The sequence below is a fragment of the Medicago truncatula genome, chromosome 5 (assembly GCF_003473485.1).
Source record: "Medicago truncatula cultivar Jemalong A17 chromosome 5, MtrunA17r5.0-ANR, whole genome shotgun sequence".
In the NCBI taxonomy this organism is placed as follows: Eukaryota; Viridiplantae; Streptophyta; class Magnoliopsida; order Fabales; family Fabaceae; genus Medicago; species Medicago truncatula.
The window spans coordinates 23,670,148-23,690,271 of record NC_053046.1 but is presented as its reverse complement, the minus strand read 5'-3'; the positions used below and the strand labels follow the sequence as shown (position 1 = coordinate 23,690,271).

Here is a 20,124-nt window from a genome sequence, read left to right as displayed (position 1 = left end):
TTTCATCCATACCTGCCTCTTTTTTAGAGGGTGAAGGATTGATGATTGGTTTTTCTTCTATCCATTGGAAAAGGTTTAGAGCCATGTCCTCAATCAACGCGTAAGCTGTCGTGAAGTCTTTGTTCATTAGGGCACCACCTGCAGCTGCATCAATAGTCAATTTAGTGCTAGATGTTAGACCATTATAAAAGGTGTGGATGATTAACCATTTTTCTAGACCGTGATGGGGACAACGTCTAAGTATTTCTTTAAAACGCTCCCACACATCGAAAAGAGATTCCCTGTTCTTTTGAGTAAATTGGTAAAGCTTTCCCCTAAGTTGGGCGGTTTTAGGTGGGGGAAAGAAACGGCAAAGAAATTCTCGCCTTAGTTGGTCCCATGAGGTGATGGAACCGGGCTTCAAAGAGTTGAACCAATTGCTGGCCCTATCTTTTAGAGAAAAAGGGAAGAGATGTAGCTTGACGGTTTCTTGGTCGTCTTTGCAAGTTACACTAAGTCTCCAAAAGGTTGAGATATGTAAATTTGGATCTTCGGAAGGTGATCCAGAGAACTGGTTTTGTTGTACTAGAATTAGTAGTGCAGGTTTTATTTTGAAGTTGCTACCTTGAACCGTTGGGTAAACTATAATAGTGCATGGCTCATCCGAAGAAGGGATCAAATACTCCTTAAGAGTGCGTTCCTCAGCCATGTTATCTATTATCTTTAAGCTACCCAAAAAGTCAAGTGTAGGAAAAGAGAGAAGAAGGGAAGAAGAGGGGAGAGAAAAGAGTTCTAATCACAAAGAAAGAGTTAATCAAATTAGTTTACTCCCCGGCAGCGGCGCCAAAAACTTGATGAGATAAAACAGCAAGTGCACGGTCTTACCGAAGTAGTATAAAAGAGTATCGTTCCGACAGGGAGTAGTTCAATTCAATTAACTTTTTAGAGATGATTAGAAGAGAGAAGAGAATTGTAAGTTGGGGGTTTTCAAGTGTTTGAAAGATAATAATAATAAAAAGAGCCTTGGGATCGTTGGTTTCCCCTAAATGACAAGTCCTTCTCAAACCAAAACTATAAGCTTATAATGTTATGTTAGACCTAATTTCTCAAGACAGTTTCTCTTATGTTCCTCTAGCAACCAAGCCTATTTCGCTGACTTGATTACTATTAGATTTTGGTTCCTCTAACAACCAAGCCTATTTCGCTGACTTGATTGTTATTAGTTCCCTTGAAGATCGAAACTATATGTCTCAAAGATTGCAAAGCCTATTTCGCCGACTTTGCAATCCTTGTATGAATTCACTTGTTCGAATATCAAAGCTCCACTTTCGTTTTATGAATTGATATTTGGAATAATGGATAAACAATTATCAAACCCTCCACTTTCGTTTCCACAGTTTGATAATGGTTGATCCATGTTAAAGCGGCGAATTCAGATAAGAAATTAGGGTTACATAAGATTAAGGCTTAGAGCTTTGTTTGATTAGGATTATGTCATTTAGACTTATCCAACAATCCCAAGACAAGGAGAAGTCTACTCACTCATGTTCATCGTAGACATGGGGGAGAAGAGAGAAAGCATAAAAGTAAATGACAAGAAAGTAAAGGAAAAGAAAAGAACTTTAATTAGAAAAGCAATTGTCACTTATTGTATTCCAAGTAAAGATGAATATTTGTGATGGATGGCTACTCTATTTATAGCATTTGATCGACTTAAAATCTAAGCTATTACATTTGGGCTAAAAATAGAGTAGCTTAAAATCTAAGCAAAAGCAGCAAAAGACACTCTGGAGGGTGGCACGGCCGTGCCAAGGCTAGCACGGGCCGTGCCAAGCTTCTGACTTGTGGGAGACATATTTTGTCTCTCAATCTTCATATTTTTGTGTCCAATCGGCTCCAAGTCCCTTTCTTTTGCTCCAAGACTCAATCCATCCAATATTCTTTCCTGAAATATAATAAAATGCAATTTAAAGTAAACTATCCTAAAAAGGAAATAATACTAATATAAAATTATATAAAATCTAAATAAAACTAAACTAAAAAGCATATTAAAATAGACAATAAATGACTCATCAATATATAAACATATCCATCATCACCCAACATGTATTTGCATTTATGCAATCACACCAATAATTCATCACCACTTACATAATCAATACCATATCATAATAAACAATGTATATGGACTCACCAACAATTCACAACATCATATATATATTCACCCACCACATCATAATAAACAATGTATATGGATTCACCAATATCATCATCTCCACATCATTTGCATTATCAAGAAAATATGTCTATACACAATTAAATCATAGCATTCATCATCACCACATCAACATGATCATCAATAATCAACAAAGTTATTCAACATCAATTATCACATATAGTTTCACCAATTCAAGCATTTCTTACATTCTAAGTAAGATAGCACACACATCTCATGATAATCATCATATCTCATACAATCATTCATTCATACAACTTCACTTAGCCATATAAGAATATAGTCACCACAATTCAAAAGACAATTGGTTCAGGAAACATTTTTGACCAAAGACCGTGTCAAGTGGCAAACGACCAACATTGACAATTCGCAAGACAAAACAACATAGACAAGTTGAGAGTTCTCAAACAACCTTAACCAATCATGCATTCATGAATTTAAGTTGCCTCTGGACCATTAAACATTAATCCAAGAACAACTCAAGTTCATATGAAAAACCCTATTTCACAACTTTTCACATTCCCACCCGAAATATCACCTTTTACATGATTAGAACAAATGAACTAAAACCAAATAAATAAACTCTAGAACCTCAACCATGTATATACACAAGTCACATATGAGTGTAGTAGTGTATACATCAACGTTTCATAGGCCAACTCACTTAAATTCAGGTTTTGCAAAGATTCGTATCATAAATGTTTTATTAAAGTCAAGAAAACACAAGGACTCACCAAGCCCTTAATACAAAGCTATTTCTTCCATAAAAACATCCCTAGATGATTAGGATAAAGTCCCTACACTTAGGAAGAAGTTTGGAACCAATTGGATCAAAGAAAATTGCATTTTAAAAGTTCCTAGTCAGGCAAAATCGTAGTCCGATTTTTCCCCATCGTAGTACGATTTTTTTCGAGCTGAAACACTCCAAAATCTGGACAAAATCATAGCCCGATGAATAAAATCGTAATCCAATTTCTGCCTGACAGACAACATCAGATTTTCCAATTTTCACATTTTCGCGCATAAAAACCAAACCTTTAATCCGTTTTCGATGCCGTTTTCACCTACGTGTTCATGACACTTAGCCCTATCTTAATGTGCAGCAAAATTCAAGTTTCAACATTCCCAAATTCATTTTCCAAAGCCTTACACAACACTCATTTTCCAAAACGGTTAACAAATGAATTTTCACCCGAAACTCTCGTTTTTCTCCCAAAACGACTCGACTATCACAACTACAACCTAAAAACAGAAATTCCATCACGTTTAACTCATCCAACCACATAGACAACTCAGTCAACAACTTTGTATATCAAATTTCACTTTGGTCCTTCACATGACCATCTAGCACAACTTCACCAATACAAACAACTTATTTCATAAAATGGAATAACCATGTTATCATTCAACAACAACAACATATCTACTCCAACAACACTTCATTTAGACATGAATTCAATCATAATTCAACAACACAATATCACAATCCAACAATTGAGCAAAACACATAAGTATCCATTTTCACCAAACCAACAACAACAACTTATTTCACAACAACAAATTATGAATCATGCATACCCAAACCATGAATTAGCATCCATAACATCACTTATCAACAACAACATCTATTGATCATGAAACTTATCACAATTCATCAACAACCATGCATAATTCACTAATTGAGCATAATTTACAAACTACCCATTTTCATACATCATGAACTTGCAATTTCATCATCAACAATTCATTTATCATTCAATTAACATACTCAAACTTATCACCAAAACAAGAGCACGAATTTTAACAACAATTATCAACTCATTTCAATCAAACCCATTTCATACAACAAGGAAAATTGCAAACAAAACAATCATGATTATGAAGAAGACTAACCCCCTTACCTTAGGTAATGATTAATCCAAACCTAGGCTTCACTTTAGCTCCTAAATCCTTCAATCTTCAAGTTTCTCCCTTTCTCTAACCCTTGTTCTTCCTTTCTCTCACTTTCTCTCTCTACCTCTCTCTAACTTTGTGAAAATGAAAAAGGAATGAATGAATTTCTCTCCAAGTTAGGTTTAGGTGTGTTCCCACTCAATTGGGCTCAATTCTAGACCCTAATGGGCTTAACCCATTCTAACATAATTCTAAAAAGTTTCTATACACTCAACGGTAATTACCAACAATGGTAAAATATAATCAACGGTCACTAAACGGTAAAAACTAATCACTGCACTAGTCACTTGGTAAAATAATGGTTCTCACTAAACATTAAAAATAATTCTCACCAAAATTACCATTTAACCCTTACCCGCAAAATGACAAAAATACCCTTCTAATACGGTAATCCATTTAAATGCACCCAATGACAATTAAATACACACAAGCTCAAATAATCACATAATAATTAATTAAAAATAAATCTAGCGAAAAATCGGGATGTTACATTTTTGGTCTTATAAAATCGTGTCACGTTTTTACCAAATCATGACATGTTTTGCTTCTTTGCATTTCTTCAGTTTTTCTGTTCTTTTTGCTGCATAAGTGGCCTTGTGAACTCCAATCGACAATAAAATAACAATTACCTGATCAAGCGATAGTACCCAAAAGTTCAACACCTTACTAGCTAAAGATGAGCTAGTTTGACTTATTAGCAACCACCAATTCACAACTCCACGCAACAATAGGAAAGGGTTCACACACAGTCGACATGCAATCTACATATTACCATACGCTTGAAAAGTTTCTAAACGTCAATGCACACATTGAGGTCTTAAAGGGTTATAACGGGACTTAGGTGAAGGTGGGATAATATTTGGATAAGTAGGCTACACAACAATTGAGTTAGGCATTCCTACGGAAGTTAAACACAAAATTTCAATTCATCCTTCATTCACCTTTTGGAACAACAATTCTTGCAAGGGTACTAGAGATTTATTCAACAATTGGGACAATCGAGTTTTAAATTACTCGGATTTTCAATGTTTTGTCCCTTTTTCATTCTTTTTTTTTTTTAATACACCATTTTGGCATATTTGTTTGGGTTATAGTGCTTTTCACCCCTGTAATATATGTCGTTTTCGGTTTTCGCCCCTATAAAATTTTCGGTTTGATTTGCACCCTCGTAAAAAAAATTTCCGGAAAATGCCCCTAATAGGCCATTTTCAGATTTTTTTTCAAGAAATTTTGGTTTCTGAGTGTTTCCGGAAAATAAAAATTTTACCAGGGTGCAAATCAAACCGAAGATTTTATAGGGGCGAAAACCGGAAATGACATATATTACAGGGGTGAAAAACACTATTAACCCTATTTGTTTTCATGATAATGTTCTTTCTCTTTTCTAATCTCTAGTACCCCCACCCCAAACTTAATTGGTTGCATATTCCAATAGCAACCCCAAACTTAAATTTTTAGCAACATTCTACAATGCCTAACTCAGAAAAACATAAAGGGATAAATCTTAAAAGTCTCTAAGCTTGTAATGTAGTTTGTCACCGAACAAATTTTTTTAAACCTACCGGGTCAATTTGGCTAAAGAAAGGATAATTATTCAAATATAAACATGGTAGGCTTCAAAAAGGCTCACAGGACCAAACACTTTTGCCTCAGTGTGCTAATGACAAAGATCAATCGACAGTAGAGAAAAATTGCAAGTTCTAGAAATGTAAATGCATGGAACACTCTTAGAAGTAAATTGAAAAAAAAATATGGCCATGAACCTTACAGTTATGATATCTTGGATTTGTGATTACCTATCTTGACTGCCGTACACTTCGCCTTTGAATCACAAGTCACTCCTCCTTTTGAACTTTTGGAATACCACTTGAACAAACATTTGTTACTAAACTGATAAAAGTCAATTAAACAGGCAAATTCATCAATAGACAATTGCAAGAACAATTAAACGGGGGAATAAACTAATTTAAAATTAAACAAAGCAATAAAATTGTTCGAACATAAAAATAAAGTACATCAAAAAGGTGCTGAAACAAAAGCAGAAAAATAAAATGAGTTGGACCATTAGTAGTCCATTCGAGTTGCTTAACCATTCAAATTCGGGGAGGGCTTCTGCCCTGTAAAATGGTACCACATGCATAGTCGCATTTGTTGAGGAGTCTTAGTGGTGTTGTCATGTCATTGCATGAGTCGTTGTTGATGATGGAGTAGTACTTTCATGCTATTGATTGAAGTTGAATATGTTGTTAATGATGTGATCATGAAATATATATATATATATATATATATATATATATATATATATATATATATATATATATATTGAAATGTTGATGATATTTAGGGTGTTAGATTCAATTGATGAATTATATATCTATTATTATTGTTTGTGAATCTCACCCCTTCTGCTTGGAAATGTTGCCCTTCCTATGGGTAACTTGCAAGTAATCCAGAGTAGTAGATGATGACTCAAGTGTCTAGGGCTCTAATACGTAACGGGATGGGAAATAGTTGTTTAATTTTCATTCCTTATGTATCATATTTTGGAACATGTTGTGGATCCCTCATTTAGTTGTTTGAAATAACTTTTGATGAATAATTTGTTGAGGCTTTTATGCCAGGATTATTATTTGGAGAATTAAACATTGATGTTGATGTTATTTATTATTGAAAAATATTCCGCTGCAAGGTTTTGGTGAAAGTAATAAAGTTGATGTTTATTAAATAGTACTCCCTCCGTCCCAAATTGTATGTCACTTTAGAAAAAATATTTGTCCCAAATTGTATGTCACTTTAGAATACCAATGAAACATTAATGTTACTTTTCCTATTATATCCTTAACTATTTATTACTCTTTCTTTTTTCAATTCTTTTATTTATCTTTCCCATATCATTTATTAAGGATAATTTTGTAAAACAACTCATAATATCTCTTTTCCACACAATATTAATTACATTTCTTAATATGTGTGAAATGCCCAAAACGTCATACAATTTGGGACGGAGGAAATATTTTATTCTATTTAAAAATTTTAAAATAGCAGTGTAACATGTCCGTTTTGGTGTTAAACTCTGATTTATTATTATATTTATATTGTTGGGTTAACGGGATGTTACACAGATGCCAAACACAACACGAACTTCGATGCTGACACGTTCGTTAATGTAAACAAAATCTACATTTGTACTATTAATGACTTTCAAGACATCATCATCAATTGCTTCTTTAAAATCAGCATCGACTTTCAAGAAGAATTGAATCACCAATTTTCCTAAAAATCAATGATAGTGAATCAAATATCACTGATTACCTAAAATAATCTATTTGTTTTAGAGCAAACAGTGGTGGTGAATATAACTCATATCATACTTATAAACAAGATTGAATAGGCATCTAAATCCACAAATCAAACAGAACCACATCTCAATTAGATCACAATAATAATATCTTCAAAGAAGAATCTATAATATTGTCTATAATATCAAATTTTCTGAGGCCATAGAGAAGGTAACAATACATTTATTGTTCCACATTAGACCAAAGAATAACTTCAAGGGGACTAGAAAACATTGCAAGTTGTTGACAAGTTATCTCACCACTTTTAAAAGGCTATGAAGAGGCCACTTTTAGTTGTAATAATACTTTTGTCAGCATAAAGAAGCCATAGGATCAAGATTGAATCGAAATCATATCATATTTATGATTTATAAACAAAATTAATGAATAGGCATCTAAATAGACTAATGAAACATCACTACATCTCAAAGATCATAATAATAATATCTACAAAAGGAAAACATGACTATACAAAGAAGAATCTCAAATAGATCAAGTTTGAACACGAATCATATCTTATGTATAAGAGTAAATTACACTTCTCTCGTTTCAAAGATACTTGAATTACACTTCTCTCCCCTCTTATGTTAAAATATACACTCTCCTCTCTTGAAAAGTAAAATTTAAGGGGGTGTATTGGATCATGATTCTAAGGGATTTTAAAAGACTTTTTTATCATGAAAAAGTCTTCTGATATTCAATCAACACACTTTCCAATTTAAAAAAAGTCTTGTGTTATTCAATCAAGATTCTTTGTCATTTAAAAAAAGTCTTGTGGTACTCAATCAAGACTCTTAATCACTTAAAAAAAGTCTAGTGGTATTCAAAATCATTCAAATTTCAAAGGATTGTTTAATAAATCAAATTTTGATGGATTTTGTGGGTTTTTCTAGTGAAATTTTAACAAGAAAAAGTCTTTCATGAAAACATGAGATTTCTTAGGACTGTTTTTTTTTCTTTTAAGATTGTACTATCTCTTCTTCTCTCTTACTCTCTCTTTTCCTCTCCCCTCTATAACACTCTAATTGTTGTTTTATTTATTTTGATTTATTTAGAGTCTATTATATGATTTTAAATAATTTTGGTAATTTATATGGTGTGATATATATTTATTATATAGTCTATTTTCATAATAATTGGATTAGTGAGAAATATTAATTACTTTGGTGTTTGGGGAGTTAATAGAATTTATTAGAATTAAGGGGGGAGTTATATGAAAATAAAGGGGAGTTAAGTAAATGGGAAGTTAGGAAAAAGAGAAGTTAGAAAGCATTGTACGTAGAACTGTCAAGTTGGGAGAAAAGGGAGAGAAGAGCAAGTTAGGCCAAGGAACCATTTTTGCTGTGCATTTGTCTGCAATTTCTAAGGTAAGGATGAGGTTTACTTCAGTAGTATAGATGTTAATTCTGATTTTGAGTTTAACAGGTTTTATGTTGGAATTGAGAATTTATGTTCTTGGTGAATTAATGGATTTTGAGTGTGAGGATTGTTGTTCTGAGGTTAGAAATAGGTTCTGAATGCATATAGCAAGTTAATTCACATCTGTAAACCAATTTGGGGAGTGAATTGGAGAGAAATGGGATTTTGGGGAAAAACCAGTTTTCTGCCCGCACAAAAGTTCATCGCTTGCCTCGCGAGTAGCCTTGCTCGCCATGGCGAGTGAGCAACTTCATAGCTCGCCTCGCGAGCAGACCAACTCGCCGTGGCGAGTAACCCAGTTCAAAACTTAATTTTCAAATTGTTGTTATAAGATGTTTTTGGGATAGTATAATGTGCCTAAATGATTTTAATGATGACTGGAGCAAGTTTTAGGTTAAAAAGATGAATAGGGAGCTTAGAATTGAGGTTTGAGTGAGAAAAATGTCAAAACTCCCGAGAGTACCTTAATTTCGCTCGCCTCGAGTTCGCCTTGAACTCGCCATGGCGAGTAACCTGTTTTGTGAGCTCGTCATAGCGAGTAGATGTGCTCGCGAGGCGAGTTACTAATTTTGCATGCTGATTGTTATTGTATGAATGGTGATGATTGATGTTGTTGTTTTGAACATAGTTATATTTAATTATGCATTATTCTGGATTGTTGGATCATTGTTTGATGTTGTGGTTGATGGTTGTAATGTATGTTGTAATTATTGAATCATACATGTTGTATAAGTGGAGTCATATGAAGGATGTATGCATGGTCATGTTGTATGTAGATATCACGAGTGGGTCCATTGCATATGCATAAACAGCGGAGAGGACTCATGTCCTGGAGCACTAGTTGTTCACAGCAGTGAGGGCTTCGGTCCTGATGAATGCTTTAACCATTCAAAAGCGGTGAGGGCTTCGGTCCTGTTTGGTACCAGATGCATAGTCGCATATTTGAGGAGTCTTAGTGGTGTCGTCATGTCATGCATGAGTCTTGGTCGCTGGTTGTAGTTGACATATTAATGATGATGATATTGTTGATGGATATATATTTATATACATATTATGATGGATTGATTTGATGAGATGCCGTTGTTGCTTGTGAAATATATATTTATATTTACAAGATGATAAATTGATGTTTATAGGGTGTTAGATTCAATTGAAGATTTTAATATCTATATTTTATTGTTGTGAATCTCACCCCTTCTGCTTGAAAATGTTGCCCTTCCTATGGGTAACTTGCAGGTGATCCTGAGTAGTCGGTGGTGGCTCAAGTGTCGTGTCTAGGGCTCTGATACGTGGGATGAGAATTATCATTATTATTGTTTTCTTTCCTATGTATCAATTTTTGGAACTTGATGTTATGGCCCTATGTTGGTTGATTATGTTGTTGAGGCTTTATGCCAAGATATTGCTTTGGAGTTTTAGATAGTTGTTGATATTTGATGATAATATTCCGCTGCTGATTAAATGATGATTTTATTGGATGTTTAATAAATAAATTTTTTTACATTCTATTTAAGAAATTTTGATATAGTAGTGTGACATGCTAGATATTAAAAGTTCATTTTAGCAACAAAGGGAAAAAATAATTAATAAAAATTCCAAAAGTTTTTTTTTTTGAAGGGAAAAATAATAAAGTTTAATTAAGAAAACAAATGGGTGAGTACGGCAGTAAGGTCATATTTACACTTTTTCATTTCCGACCCATTCTCGTCACTGGCGCTCTCTCTCTCTCTCTCTCTCTCTCTCTCTCTCTCCATGCTTTTCGGTGACCGGTGGTGACAGGAACTTTCCGGTGGTGGTCAGGTCAGGTAGTGATTTCTCTCTGATGTTTTTCTTTCTATTTTTATCCCTTCTTCAGTTATTACATTTCCGACCCATTTATCAAACACTGATACGAAATAACTTATTTAATGTAATTAGTATGTTTGTACGTGACACTGACACGTTTTCGATCAGAAATGTCGGTGTTATTTCTTCCTTATTTTCAATGTGTATAACCCTATCAAGCACCCACACCAACATCGATAATAATTTGAGAAAATGATATAATTCAATGTAATTTTTATGTTCGATCAGAAATGTCGATGCTACTGAGCTCGGCCTCTATTTACCTGTTGGGTAATTTTTTTTTTTAGTTTTCTGTTACACAGGGAGAATGGAAAGTAAGCATTACTTGAATGTCGACAATCCTTTCAGCAAGTGTGCGTGTAAGGGAAATCATCTTAGAAAGATTGAAGTTGAACAAGAGTGTAAAGTTAGGGTCCTGTCTCGTTTTTTTCATAAAGTCGAAGAGTGTAAAGTGGAGCATATTCCACAGAGGGTCGTGTCTCGTTCTACGAAGAGCATTGAAGATTTAGATCTGTATAGGTATCAGAGTGAAAAAGTGTCAAGAGAGTGTGTTAACAAGAGAGAACATGAAGGAACGGATTCATATCCTCTTCCTCCTAAGATTCCCAAAGACTCTCGAAAGAGGCCGAAAGTTGAAAAGCCTAGGAAATCGAAAAGAAAAACTAAACCTTTTCTTAAGGCTGATAGATGCAGGGAGGCTTACAAAAGGAAAACACTTGATAATAACTGGGTGCCTCCACCTTCTGGTTTTGAATTCCCTCTCCTTCAAGAGCATCATTTCCACGATCCATGGAGAGTGATAGTTATATGTATGCTATTGAACCGCACTCTAGGAAAACAGGTACATTCATCGAAGTATTTCTTTAGTTTTTCTTTATCACATCCCTTATATTTTATGCTAATGTTTTTCTGTTCGTCCTGACCTTATTATGATATTATAGCTTTCTAATCTGTTAATTATCTTCGGATCGTATTGCCATAATGTCATATTTGAAATTTATCCTCTTGAGGTCTTGCTTAGGAAATTATGATTAAGAATTTGGAGCTGAACTGCTGCTTCTGTTAGTAGCTTGTTGATGACCACATGTTGAAAGAGATGCAAACCTGTTGTGTGTTTCCTTCTCTTCTAAAACCTCCTGAATTACTCACAAACCTCTTGATATACAAACATGCCGCACAAAATAGTCTCGCCGGCCCTTACTCCCAATATATGTGAATTAGAACACAGAAGTTAACATAAAAACCCTTTTGAGAGTCATTTTGAATTCATCGTAAAGAAGAACATTGGCTACCTTTTTCTCTGTTTTAAAGACTTGTAATTGAACGTGAATTCCGGTCTGCAATATTCTGTTTGGACTCATACACATGATAACCTTCCTGTAGTTCTGTAAAAAATTAATTCTAAATTAGTAATTTAGAAATAAAGAAGGGATAATGTATAAGGATTTTAGCAGTAAATATGTTAGGATTTTAGCAGACTCTTGATATGTAGTTACCAATTAGTGCCTAGAATTTCAAAAACTGTTCAGTTTTTGATATAGTGGCAGTGTACAATTAATGAAATTTTTAGTAAGAACTTGGTTCTAATGTTAATGTACCACACATAACCATAACTGTCCTATACATGATCACACACTAATAAAAGAATATACTCAAGGGGAGGAAATAAGTTACACAATTTCTGTTGAAGGTATGCTTTTGCGGATGTTTTTTTTATCAGTTTAAACATGTTATTTCCATCTTCCTGTTGTTGCTTCTATTACAAGCTTGTTGATGGCTTTATTTCTTTTCAGATGTTATTAGAATGTACCATTTGCAATTTTTTTGAGTGACTTTATCTATAATCTATGAATGTCTCAAAAGAGTGCTGATATTTTATTCAATCATGACATGATTTGAGTAATGTCAAATGAGGTGGATGCATGGTTTGAGAATATGTTAAATTAGGAAACTGGTAAATTTATGTCCCAACATCTTGCGTGTCATTGACAACTGTTGCATTTTTGCTTTTGTTAAAACATCTTGTCTTTGTGTTGCTTTGCTGCTTTTGTATATCCTATTTTGAGTTAGCTTCTTATTTTGCAAAATGCAGACAAAACAAGTTTTAGATAACTTTTTCGAGTTATGTCCAGACGCAGAAACTTGTATGCAAGTAAAAAGAGAGGAAATAGAAGAGGTAATAAAGACATTAGGTTTTCAAGTGAAAAGGTCAAGAAGTTTGCAACGCTTTTCTCGTGAATACTTAACTGAGACTTGGACCTATGTTACTGAACTGCACGGTGTCGGCAAGTATGTGCTCTTTTATTAACATATTTTATGTCAAATTTTCACTTTTAACAAGTTACTTTTAGGCTAAATTATAATTTTAGACCCTCTAGTAGTTTATGCTATGTGTAACTTTGGTCCCTTTAGTGTTTTTTAGTGATTTTAGTCCCTTCATCCCTTTTCATTTGTTTAAAACCCTCAAATTCTTAAAATCAATTGAAAAGTTTACAATTTGAATTGTTTAAATTGCTTTAAACATTTTTTCACTTAAAATTTAACTAAAAGTAAAAAACAAAAAAACCATTTTAGTGGAGAAGATGCTTAATGCTTTTTGGCGGGGAGGAGGTAATTGGAGCAAAGGAATTCAGTGGTTGGCTTAGGAGAGACTATCGTGTCCCAAAGCTAAGACAGGGATAGGTTTTCGTGACTTGAATACGTTCAACTTAGTAGTCATGTTAGCCAACCAAGGGTGGAATATGCTATGCAAGCTGGATAGTTTCGTTACTAGAAGGTTGAAGGTGAAATGGCGGATCGGGAATGTATAAAGGTGAAGGTCATGCAAGACCCTTGGTTGTGTTTGAATCATTCTAAGTTGGCGCAATCCCCACAATGTCACGAAGTTCATAACATGGCAATAGGAGATTTGATGGTTCCTGGAGAGAGGAGATGGAATGTACCTAAAATTAAGGATTTTATTATTTCTACTGCCATGACTGAAGCTATTACATCTATCTCTTTATTTTTGGAAGATCAAGATGACATGGTGATATGGAATGAAGAATTACATGGTAAATACACAGTGAGGTCAGGCTGCAGATTTGCAATGCAAGAAATGTCGTATGAGAAGAAACGCTCTGTGCAAGGGGAGTGACAGAGGTCGTGGAAGGTCCATGTCCCTCATCAAATCTGTATTCTTATCTGGAAGATTTGGATAAAATGCTTACCGACGGGAGAAAGGTTGCAGGAACGGCATTCTCTTGTCCGAACCACTGTGAGTTGTACCAAGATTATTTAGAGAATGATTGGCATGTTTTCTTCCAATGTGCGACTAGTATTGAGTGTTGGAGTATTGCAGGTTTGTCGCAATACATTCAGAACCGTCTGCAGAATTTTGACACAGTTGGAGCTGCGTTATTGGACGTGTGTGCGCGAAGAAGACGCGACTGTGAGTTTGGAACCTCAAACACATGTTTCTGTAATGAAGGGCTGATTTAGATGTTTGTTAAGGTTCTTACAGGTTGGTGCCAGCCTGAATTTAGTGTTCCAGAATGTGAGACTTCTACGTTGCTGAAAGCTGTCTGCTGGGTGCAAGAACTGGGAATTAATAGCGTGACTTTTTTTTGACTAATTTACATGTTCCGAGTAATGCTATCTGTTTTATCTGTGCTGATATAGAGATGACATTTCTGAGTTTAGCAGAGTTGTTGTTAGTATTAGACATGTTCTATCTTTAAATTTTAACTTTTGAGGTTAAGTTTGTTCGGAGACAAGCGAACATGGTTTGCTCACTCTCTCTATATCTACAAAAGTTTTCGAATTTCTTACTTTTAAACTTTATGTGAAATACAACTGATGGTAGGACCATATTTCTTTAATTTTTAAGATATAGGGACTAAGTTGCTCGGAAAAAAACCCGAGGGGCCAAAATTGCATTTAACTCAAGCTACAACAACCAAAAATCTAACTAAGCCTTTTTAAAAACTCTAACTGTATTTATCTTTTCTTTACATTGATTAATATTGGTTATCTCTTTTAATTAGGTATGCGGCGGATGGATATGCTATGTTTTGTACAGGCAAGTGGGATGAAGTTGTGCCAGACGATTATAAGCTGAATGAATATTGGAATTTCCTTCATGAAAGACATCCATAAACTTAGATTGTTAATTATATATAATTATCTTCCTTCATTTCATGGTTACAAGTATGTTCTAACCATAGTTGATGATTATTAACAATTTACTTAGGCTATCTTGTTAAAACATAAAACTGAGGTAAAAACCAAGGTCTTGGATTTTACGGCTTTAGAAGAATTAAAATGATGTGAAGTGATAATGGAACTGAGTTTCACCTTGAAGATTTGTGCAGCCCTCATGATGCAATCAGCCATTCCTAAATATTTGTTGTCCTATGCTATTTTACATGTTGTATAGTCCTAAATATTTCCACTATTCTAGCAGGTAGATCCAAATTTGAGATATTAGAGCCCAAAAATGTGTATATTTGGGACATCATCAATACATGAAAGGTGCTGTTGTATATGATGTTCTAAGAAAACAAATATTTGTTTCTAGAAATATTGTTTATCATGAAAACATTTATCCATCATCCTTTTCTGTATTAGATTCAGCATCTTTTCATCCACATATTTTCAAGCTTTAAGTAGCAAGAAGACTTAACCGAAAAGCCCCCATCCCCCTTCAATTTCCAACCCCACATATCTTCATAGTTATCCCACCTATGCCCCTCCAAATCCTCCATCAAGCTAATTAGAAGTTCCTCCTCCCACACAAAAAGAGGCCACCGCCACACTAACTCACAAACATCCTTTCCTCCATTAACCCCCTTAACCTCCTCCACCGTTGCCTCTTTATTATTAGCATCCCATAAAGTCTCGGATATTTCCCACAAAAAGGATTAGGATTTTATAGTTTTAATTAGTTTTTAGTGTTAATTAATCAATTTGAACTAGTAATGCTTGTTGTGGAAGTTTGATGATACATGATGATGAATGGCTCTGTAGATATATGGGAAGTTGCAGTGTGGATTAGGATTGCTTCACTGAAGATATGGAATGATGCAGCACCCTGGATCGTTAGTCGGTCGTACTATTGGTACAAACCCATGGGATCACTTCTGGCCATTGCTTAAGTAGTAAGAATTATGAGTTGGCGCAAATGATTGGAATACGAGGAATATAAGGGAATATGTTTGGAGTAGGTAGGATAAGATAAGGACAACTCATAGGTAAAATGACCAAATCATACAACTTGCAGTGGTTGACCTTGTATCGAACTTGAGTCGAATTTTGAACTGAACTAATTCTTATCGAGTTGAGCTCAGATGAGATCATAGTAAAACTCTGTCATAAACGAAGCTTTGTTTTAACTACATTTTTAACTTTGAGAATTTTATATATATTTTAAACTATTTTCCAAAAATTTTAACTTTTACTTTATTGTAGCGACAAATAAATTACTTTTATTTTCTTGCAAACAAGTTTTCTACTAAAAAGCTATAGAGAGCTATAGCCCCCTAGTCCATGTGGGATCGATATCTTTTTATATTATAACTTAGACGGTGTATGATTTCACTAAGTCGAAAAGTTTTATCCATTAATTAGCGAAGACAAAAAGTTTTAGGGGGAAAAGTGCATACCAATTTTATTAGTTTCATTTGATAACAAAAAAAGAAGCTAATGGCACGAAGATGAAGAGGAGTTAAAAAAATGGTTTGTGTCATTCCTCGTGCTTTTGATGGAAGTTCATTTTTCACATAAGTATTTTTGTGCTTATACTAACTAAAAAAGGGTTACTCGAAATTGTTTCCATGCGAACTCACCCAAACATTCAACATTTGATGTAGAACCAACCCATTTTGCCATATCCTAGATGAATTTTCAATCTTCCAGTGTTTCTACTCAATGGTTATGCTTAGTCCATATTAAAATTAAAGTATGCAATTTTTGGTCCGTTCGATCTTGATCAAACAACCACATATGTCCCGACTGCGTGAACATGATAAGTGATGCAATGATATATAAAAATAGATGGATTTTTTTAGGGAAGAAAAATGGATAAAATTTGATTAGTCATGCAATGATTTCATTTCACAAGAAACTCTTGCTGTCATGGAAACCTCTCAATCAGTGGAAGATGATTCCTCTAGGCCGGGGACTTTTTTAATTTTGTTTCTCTTGTGCGGATGATCTTAGAAATATATGGTCAAATGGTGCTTGGAACTTGAAACCGGGATTGCTACGGCTTTCTCGTTGGTCTCCAGAATTTATTTCTTCCAGCCAAAAACAAACTCATAGTCAGGTATGGGTCCGTTTTTATTATCTTCCTCTAGAGTATTGGCAACTTTTAAATTTATTTGAGATTGCTGGGGCTACTGATACGCTTATAACAATTGATGAGAATACTAAAAATCATGCTTTTGGACATTATGCATGTGTGCTGGTTGATGTTGATATGGCTGGTTTTCTTCCCAACTCTTTGTGGGTTGAAAGAGAAAATTATTCTTTTGAAATTGAGATTGAGTATGAAAAGCCTCCATACTATTGTTTCAATTGCAACTCTATTGGCCATTCTCTTGATCACTGTAAAAAAAATCTTGTCAATAAAGAAGCTCTTGAGAAGATTATCTCCAAAAGTGACCCCGTAAAAAAACTCAAACATGATTTTGTTCCTAAAATAAATGTGGGTCAAGTGCAAGGCGGAAAAAAACCTATGACTTTTGAAGATCCCCTTAATATGATAAGGTCGAAAGATGCAACATCTAGCGTGTTTGTTGGGTATTTGTATTGGCTGTATTGTTGCTAAAACAAATATCCCTGTTCTGTAAGTTGGAACCAAAGTTTCAACATGTGTTTAGGCGTCTCTGGAAGATGTTAGATGCGATGCTTCAACATCCTGGAACGGTTTAGTGTGTCTGAGTTCTCGCCTGTTTGTACGCGCGCCCTTTATTGTTTAAGGAAACAAGATTTCCTTAACTTATTGATCAAGCAACGCGCATATCATCTAAGAATCAATTGTGGAATATTTCTAAAGTGTATTTTATATTTTAGGAAATATTTAATTTTGTTTGGAACGATCCTATAAATGTTCTAACATTTTAGGACTTTCCAGATTTGTTTCTGATTCTTGTTTTGCAGATTAAGCTGAACCAATATGCATTGTTACTGAAGCCCAACGAATTATTTAGCCCAAGCTGCTTCAGTATATAAGGAAGACTTCAAGACCTAATTGTTCATTCAAACCGTCATTCTAAAAGTTTAGATTATTAGGGTTTGAGTCTTCATGTATTCTGTTTTTGTATCGTTTGTGATGAAAGTTTAGAATCTATTTGTGTGTTCTTCTTGTAACGTCTGTGATACTTGTTAGAACTGTGTGTGAGTATTGATTACTCTTTGTACTATACCAAAGTTGTGAAACACGGTGTTAGTTGTTTGTTGGAAGGTAACTTCTATTTTGTTTCGGTTTAGGTCTGATAGGTCATTAGGGCAGTGACTGTTCATTAGGATAGTGAGATGGGATCTCAAATCTAGGAGTTCCTAGGTTGAAGTCTATACGGGTAGGTCCTAGGTCATATAGTGTAAACGAGGAGTTTGCTGAGAGCTATTGAATAAGGACTACACTAGTGGATTTCCTTCCTGACTTGGTAGCCCCTAGAGTATGTGTGTTTTGTCACCGAACTGGTTCAACAAACTCATTGTGTTATTTACTTTCCTGTCATTTACTTTCTTGTTTTTATTTCTGTTTATCGAGTGATGTTGAAACATTAATCGTAACATTGCAATCGCTGAAACATCATACATAACGTATTAAAACAAGTGCGGTAAAATTTCAATTGACATCAGAGCAGACACCCTGCCTGTTTTAGGGTGAGCTCCAGGGAAGTTTTTTTTCCAGCGCTATGGACAAGGAAGGTGGATTTGTGAACAGACCTCCTCTGTTGGATGGTTCTAACTATGACTATTGGAAATCTCGTATGAGTGCTTTCCTTAAGTCAATTGACAGCAGAACATGGAAAGCAGGTCTGAAAGGTTGAGAACATCCTGTGACACTTGATGAAGATGGTAACAGGACTGATGTTTTGAAGCCAGAAGAAGAATGGACTGCTGCTAAAGATGAATTGGCTCTTGGAAACTCCAAAGCTTAGAATGCTATGTTCAATGGTGTTGACAAGAACATGTTTAGATTGATCAAGCAATGTACTATGGCTAAGGATGCCTGAGAGATTCTCAAGACTGCACACGAAGGCACCACTAAGGTAAAAAGTGCTAAATTCCAACTTCTTACTACAAAATTTGAGAACTTGAGAATGTTGGAAGATGAAAGTATTCAAGATTATCCTCTAAATATTCTTGATATTGCAAATTCCTTTGAGTCTCTTGGAGAGAAAATTTCTGATGAAAAACTAGTTAGAAAAATTCTCAGATCTCTACCTATGAGGTTTGATATGAAAGTTACTACTCTTGAAGAGGCTGAGGATATTTCAAGTTTAAAGGTTGATGAACTGATAGGATCCTTGCAAAATTTTGAAATAGCTGTCAGTAGTAAGAATGATAAGAAAGGAAAAGGGATTGCTTTTGCATCTAGTGTAAAGCTTGATGAGTTACAAGTAAATCAAGAAGATGATGAAGACATGACAGAGTCTCTGGCTCTTCTTGGAAGAGAGTTCAAGAAAATCTTCAAACAATTTGATAGAAGGTCCAGACCCAATGGTCTGAACATTCGACCCAACATTGAAAATCAACTCAGTAAAGAGAAGATGGTAAGGTCTGATGAGAAGAACTGTCAATACAAAGGTGTTCAATGTCATGAATGTGAAGGATATGGCCATATCAGTACAAAATGTGCTACTTTTCTGAAGAAACAAAAGAAAAGTCTAGCTATCTCATTGTCAAATGGGGATGACCCATATGATGAAGTAAAAGCTGAATCTGCAAATCATATTTCCGCCTTAACTGGTAGAATTATTTCAGACATTGAGTCTTGGGAAGAGGAGATGACTTATGATGAGCTTGCCTTATCCTACAATGACCTGACCACAATGAATACTGAGTTAACTCAAAAGGTTGAAGAACAGGTAAAAGAAATTGCTCAACTGCAGGACGAAAGATTTGACAATATATCTTATATCTTAGAACTCAATGATGAAGTGTCAAGACTTAGCTCTCAGCTTAAGTATATGGAAGAACAAATTGATTTGATGACTGCAGATTCAACCAGGAGCGAGCATATGTTCAAACATTCAAATGAACATCATACAAAGAAGAAATCAGATTCTTGGGTATGTGATCACTGTAAAGGGAAGGGTCATATTATACCTTACTGTTTTAAGCTGCATGGTGAGTCAAAGCAAT

The 20,124-nt window shown here is 34.6% G+C and overlaps 1 protein-coding gene and 1 non-coding gene across 4 annotated transcripts; both read left to right on the top strand.

The window, feature by feature from the left end:
- The first annotated feature begins 215 nt into the window (after positions 1–215).
- LOC120580771 (small nucleolar RNA R71) lies at positions 216–322 on the top strand. Its single transcript, XR_005646529.1, has one exon. It is a non-coding gene; the product is annotated as a small nucleolar RNA R71 (small nucleolar RNA).
- Positions 323–10,591: 10,269 nt separating this feature from the next.
- LOC25479887 (methyl-CpG-binding domain protein 4-like protein) lies at positions 10,592–15,111 on the top strand. Of its 3 annotated transcripts, none has more exons than XM_013587682.3 (4): positions 10,592–10,730; positions 11,073–11,611; positions 12,863–13,059; positions 14,796–15,111. In XM_013587682.3, the coding sequence occupies exons 2-4, from the start codon at positions 11,078–11,080 to the stop codon at positions 14,905–14,907; spliced, it is 843 nt and encodes a 280-aa protein (XP_013443136.2). In that variant the 5' UTR covers positions 10,592–10,730; positions 11,073–11,077; the 3' UTR covers positions 14,908–15,111. The 3 variants fall into 3 exon arrangements, with proteins under 3 accessions (XP_013443136.2, XP_024630440.2, XP_024630441.2); XM_024774672.2 differs by having other exon boundaries at positions 11,058–11,611; XM_024774673.2 differs by having other exon boundaries at positions 10,593–10,725.
- Positions 15,112–20,124: the final 5,013 nt, after the last annotated feature.